We start from the raw sequence: 6,367 nt of genomic DNA on the forward strand, positions 1-6,367 counted from the left end.
GGCTCCACCTGAAAGGGCGCGTTTGGAGAGCGTGGGGTGAGAAGGAGTTGAAAGGTGGCCTCCCAGAGTTCCCCATGGGCCCCCCCGGACCCTGACGGGGGTTCCCTGGGCTCTCGGGCCCTGACGGGGAGTCTTTCAGTAGGAGAAGCCGCGGCTCAACCTTGTGCCCGGCCCTCGGACCCCACAAACAAGAGGGGGCCTGGCCGCGGGGCTGAGGGGCCCTGGTGCGCTCCTTCCGCCCCGGACTCCTCGGGCGGCCCCATGGCCGCGGCCCGAGTGGACCGGGCTGGGCAGGACCACAGTAGAGGACTGAAGTGCAGAGCCGGCAGTGTGGGACAGACCCGCGCGGGTCGGGGCGGGCGACAGGGAAGCTGCCGCCGGGGAAGCGCAGCTGCCGGGCGCTGGCCGGAAGCGCCCATCGGGAGGCGGAAGTGGGTTGCGGCGGCGCTGTTGGGTGTCTGCTGTGGCACCTGTGCTGTGCAGTCCCCTCAGATGCCTCTCCGCCGGGATCTTCAGGAGCGTGGAGAACGAGTCTGTCAGGACAGGGACTCCTGTGTGTAAAGGCCAGACGATTCGGACTGGTTTGCGGTATTGGTATTCTGATGGGCGCATGCGTGCCCCGCGCTCTTCAGTGTGGTTCTTGTCCGGCCAACAAACGTGACCTCCCTGTGCTCCCGCGCCCCTTTTCATGATCAGCATCCATCCTATCTACCCTAACCTGAAAATGTGACTCAGTACATAAGGTAAGGGGCAGCTTGGGGCTCAAGACATCACTGAAGGGCTGACATTTTGTTCCAGAGACAATAGGTTGAGAGTGGATTTGAACGGAAACCAAGGGCCCCAAATCCGAGTCTATTAAATACCTTCTCTCCCAGTCCCTCTTCCCTTTCCCTCTTAGTCCTAAATTAGGTGTATTTGATTTTCATTACATAATTGTCGTCACATCTAATAGGAATTTCTATGTGACTTGTGAGGTCAGTCTCAAGGTTTTATATTCCAACTTTATTTTCTCAAGTCTATGCTAATAATAGCTCAGATTTTTAAACAATTTTATATTAGTATGACTTTTTTTTAAGATTTATTTATTCATATAGAACTGGGGTACAGGCCAGAGATGCGGAGGGTGAGAGGACTCACCAGAGACAGAGCGGGGAGCAGAACAGGCAGATCAACTAAGTACACTGCTGAGGGGAGCAGCGGGCGGGTCAGGAGAGGTCTGCCACGCCATGTGGACTCCTCCGGGGCAGGAGGGGATCGAACTCATGCGGAAGTGGCTTAAGCTTCATAGTGCAGTGCTTTAACCCGCTGTGCCACCAGGGAGGGCCCTAATATGACTTTTTAAAAGACTTATTTATACATACAAGAACTGGGGTATGGAGGTGAGAGGATTCACCCGAGAGAGTGGGACAGAACAAACATATTGACTGAAATACACTGCTGAGGGGAGCAGTGGGTTAGACCTGAGAGGTCTGCCTCACTATGTGTGGATCAGCTTCCTGGTGCTACAGATTGAGCTCATGCTACAGTGGCTGTAGATAGCTTTGTAGTGCTGCACCTTAACCCCTTGTGCCAGCAGGGAGGGGCCCTACTATGACATTCTTAAGCTAATGTGTTAGTATTAGGCTCCTTCCCATAATCCTCGGGAGGGAAATCAAAAGTCCTTGGTTCTGCTTTCATTTGAAGTCAGTAGGTCCTAAAGTTCTGCTCTGAAACTTAGGAATGGACTAAAATCTAATCAGGTACATATATGTTAATTCCACAGAATGTTGCTTTTCATAAATGCATTCCTTTGCTCTTATTTTCACAGGAAGAAAAAAATGTCACAAAAGCAGATGAAGGAAGCTTTTGTCAGTAACCTCAATGGAACCAGTGTACTGGAAATCATCCAGGGCTTGTGTTTGCCTGCACTGTGTATCCTCTTCCGAGGGCTCCTGATCATTCTTTCACAGTACTTATGTTTTTCACATACCTGGAGAACTCGATTCTTTATTGACTTTGTTGTCCTGATAGTGCCTATGGTGGCTACTTTGACCATTTTGTCTTCATTTGTCCTCTTTGAGCACCTTGCCATAATTATCTTTGGGACAGGGCTGCTCTATCATATATATTGCAGGAGGACTTACTCTGCCAGAATGCCTCTCCGGAAGATCCTTGAAAAATTCTCAAAAATCAGCCTAGAATCAGAATACATTCCAGCCGTCTCCTGCTTCCGTGTAATTAATAGTACATTCACTGCTATTGCCATTTTAGCTGTGGACTTCCCAATTTTTCCCAGAAGATTTGCCAAAACTGAGCTCTATGGAACAGGAGCAATGGATTTTGGAGTGGGTGGCTTTGTTTTTGGAACTGCAATGGTTTGTCCAGAGGTTAGGAGAAAATATACAAAAGGGTTCACATTTAACTATTTTATAAAGTCACTGTACTCTGTTTGGCCATTAATCATCCTAGGAATAGGACGATCAGTGATTATAAAATCCATAGACTATCAGGAACATTTAACTGAGTATGGAGTGCACTGGAATTTTTTCTTTACCTTAATAGTTGTGAAATTGGTAACATCACTGCTTTTGATTCTTTTTCCCTTAAATAAATCCTGGATTGTGGCCATTGGCATTAGTGTATTATATCAGTTAGCCCTTGATTTTACTCCACTGAAAAAGTTACTTTTATATGGTACTGATGGCAGTGGCACAAGGGTTGGTTTGTTAAATGCCAACCGAGAAGGAATCATTTCTACCGTGGGGTATGTGGCAGTACATATGGCTGGTGTGCAGACAGGTTTATATGTGCTTAAGAAAAGATCATGTATCAAAGACTTGATAAAAGTAGCATCTCATATACTACTGATAGCTATTAGCCTTTTCATAGCTCTTTACATAGTTCAGGTAAACATAGAAGTAGTGTCTCGAAGAATGGCCAATTTAGCCTTTTGTATTTGGATAATTGCTTCTAGCCTCATCCTCCTTAGTACTTTATTATTAGGTGATATAATTTTGAATTTTGCCAAATTTCTAATAAAAGGAGCTCTAGTCCCATGTTCTTGGGATCTTATCCAGTCACCAGTAATAAATAAGCGTTCAGAGTCACCAGTTTCTGAAGCGGAAATTAAGAAACCCAGTCTTTGTTTAATCACAGCTATTAACAGAAACCAGCTAGTTTTTTTCTTACTATCAAATATAGCCACTGGCCTGATTAACCTGTTGATGGATACATTGCAGAGCAGTTCCTTGTGGGCCTTATTTGTGCTCAATCTCTATATGTTTACCAACTGCTTAATTATATATGTGTTACACTTGCAAGATAAGACGATAAAATTTTGGTAAGCAATAGGGGTAGGCTAGATCTGTGAGCAGTAACTATTGTATTGAGGAAGAATAAATCTTAAGTGTGAAAAAGATGTGCTGTTGGCAGTCCAGTGTTAACTAAATTACAAAATTAAAATGAGCTTTTAATCTTTTATAATAGTGGTGATGCTTACTATTTGAATGTATTTCAACACTTACATAAAACCAATACCAAAGAAACAAAACCTTGCTATTTGTTAGAATATTTATTAAATTTCACTATTTTAAATAAATTGGTTAGAGTTGTGACAATGGAAGGTGGGGTGGATTTTTTAACTTCCCATCTTATATCATTTATACCAGCCTATGTTTTTTATCATTTGTATTACTATTATTATAAAGTTGACATTAAAATATCTCAGTGTTAGTTGTGGAATTGTCAGTATCCTTTATTGCTCAATTTTAATCTCCAAACTTAAAAAGCTTAAGAAACCAAATGTGTAAAATCAAATACTTTAAGTCAGAAAATAGTTAAATGTTCCAAAGAACAGACTGTTGTGATATCTTTACATGCCTAATAGTCATGAAAGAATAGCTTTGTTTTAGGGATATTTTTGTGGGGGGAGTGAGGGAAGCTGCTCTGTGCTAGGGATGATAAGGAAAAGTTTCCTGATATATTGGAGCTTTCAGTCTAGAGAGGTGGTAGAAACAGACATAAAATTACAACTATAAACTGTTAAGTCATGAAGTCAGGTTGTCAGTAGTATGAAGAACTGACCTGGTAGAGTCAAAGTTTTCCCCATAGGGGTTTTGTTTGTCTTTTACAGCTAAAGGTAACGGATGATGTAAGTTTGCATTGGGAGTGGGAGACTGGTTCTGATGAAGGAGGGGACAAATAGCAGAAAGCATTCTAGGGAGGAATGACTCCCTCAGGAAAGGTCCTAAATTAGATGGAACCTAGCATATTTTAGAACTGAAAGACAGCCAGAGCTCAGAAGAAAAAGGGTTATGACCTGGAGAGGAAGGCTACCCTCATTTCCCATGTTCAGGGAAAAGAACCAGTAAGAAAGTCATCATTTAATAAAACTATGTCTATTTGCAAAGTTTAATACCCTCTGTGAACTCAAGTAAGTAAAGAACTATGCAGACCTTTGAACCCACTGTTCAAAATCTAAGATTTAAAAAACACAAAATTCTAAGTTCTCAGGTCTAAAGTTCCCTGTAAATTATTTAAATTGGGTGAAGAAAATTTAAATATGCCTTTATTCTGTTCTACTTTCAAGTGGAAACTGGATTATTGCAGAAATAGATGGGTCAGATATTCAAGTTAGTTTTGTATTTGGCAAGTAATTTGGATTATTTACGTAGTGAGGAGGGTGCCTCCTGACATGTGCTAGATTTGCTGTTAGTGTTAGTTGCCTCTAAATTAGTTCAAAATTTATATTCCCTAATTTATTAAAGATTACTATGCTACTTGTTATATTGATGATGGTTAACTTTTTATGTGACATTTTGTTTGCTATTTTTGGAGTTTTATTACTTAAAGGAATCCACCTCCCCTTTAAAGAAATTAGTGTTGAGAGGTAGTTATTTATCTTATAAAACAAAACCTGGATTATTTTTCTCTTCAGAAAGACTTCTGAAATTAAAACAATAAGATTATAGTATATAAATGAAGCATGATTAGGACAAGTGATTGGTTTTCCTGCTATGTCTGTGCTAAATTCCCACAACTTTATCTGTTCAAAGGGTTCAGAGGATGGCTTACAGGCTCTAACTATATTGTTCTCGTTTAAAACAACAGTAATTTGAAGTAAGTTATTTGATGACTTAATGAGCAGGTCTAACTGGTCTGCTGCTTTTTTATTTATGAATAATTTACTTCATCCTTTTCTACATCTTAAATGTCAGTTTATATCTCAGAACTACAGATGTTGAGCCCTAACTTATTTTTCTGAAGTGCCATTGTTATACAGTCTTGTTAGTATTTTGACAGTAGAGGCTTTCTCACTCAGGTTAGTCCGTGTAGCACCCCCACCGCCAGAGGACCAATAGTCTTGACCAACCATTGCGCTCTCCTCCCCTCTTAGAATAACTTAAAAGAACAAAGTGGACTGTGTGTTTTTTCCACCTGATTGTTATGAAACTCATTTAGAGAAAGCTAATAAAAGTGCATTCATAAACACAGGAGTTACTTTAAAAAAAAAAAAGTCTTCTGACTTGATTCTAGTTTACAGAAGAGGATAAGAAAGATTTAGAGATCTCCACTGTAGCAGATCTAGGTTCTGGGGACACAACACAAAACAGTCTAGGACTTTAAGGGGCTTACATTTTAACTGTGGATATTACTTTCCCTTTTAAAAACTCCACTTGGGGAAACGGGTTTCTGTTTTTTAAAGATACCACAGATTTTCCCATCCTCAGCTCATGAAAACTTACAGATGCTCATATTTGGACAACTGTGGTACATGGTCATTTAAATAACATTCTGCTGTTGATTTTATTACCCCATAAAGCGTGATTATTACAATGAAAACAGGTGCTTTAATTACTAACTTTTAAGTATCAATTTTTGAGGACAGGAGGGGAAAGAGAACATAATTTGATCTAGGATCTTATCCTATTTATAATCCTCAGAAAGTAACACATTCCCAAGACTTAAATTGTATAAAATTATAAAGTGGGGACATCTATCACATCTCAATAGCTTTGTGTTTAGAAGGTGATTGTTTTTGTTTTGTATCAGTGTCCATTATATCCTATAAAAACATTCCATGAGTTTATGTATAGTCTAGGAAGATAATATAAAGTCAGTATTCATTTTTTTAAGCCTAACTAACTTGGAGGACAGTCATATTTTACTTATACCTGAGTTTTACAGTTGGCTAGAAAAAAAGATATTTTGCTAATGTTTTATCCCATCTCCATCATCCCATAACTACTCTTTTAAGTATCAGTGAAGTATCCTCTTCCATTACTTTCTGTCTCTTGAACGTTCAAGTCTTCAACCTTGCCTTTGACAATGTTAATTATCAAAATTTAAAAAGAGCAACAACTGGAGGTAACAACTAGAGGTAAGTTCT

General features: G+C 40.2%; 1 protein-coding gene across 2 annotated transcripts in view; it reads left to right on the forward strand.

The window, feature by feature from the left end:
* The window catches only part of PIGW (phosphatidylinositol glycan anchor biosynthesis, class W), a 29,706-nt gene extending 26,006 nt beyond the window's left edge, over nt 1–3,700 (forward strand). Inside the window, exons 1-2 of one of the 2 annotated variants that reach the window (XM_004684457.2) lie at nt 27–743; nt 1,808–3,700. In XM_004684457.2, coding sequence (XP_004684514.1) covers nt 1,818–3,323 — 1,506 coding nt within the window. In that variant the 5' untranslated portion in view covers nt 27–743; nt 1,808–1,817 and the 3' untranslated portion in view covers nt 3,324–3,700. Of the gene's footprint in view, nt 1–26; nt 744–1,807 lie in introns of those variants that run through there. The other variant, XM_012726567.1, reaches the window with a different exon arrangement.
* The last annotated feature ends 2,667 nt before the right edge of the window (nt 3,701–6,367 follow it).

This window comes from Condylura cristata, unplaced genomic scaffold, assembly GCF_000260355.1.
Source record: "Condylura cristata isolate star-nosed mole 26May11 unplaced genomic scaffold, ConCri1.0 scaffold00017, whole genome shotgun sequence".
Lineage (NCBI taxonomy): Eukaryota > Metazoa > Chordata > Mammalia > Eulipotyphla > Talpidae > Condylura > Condylura cristata.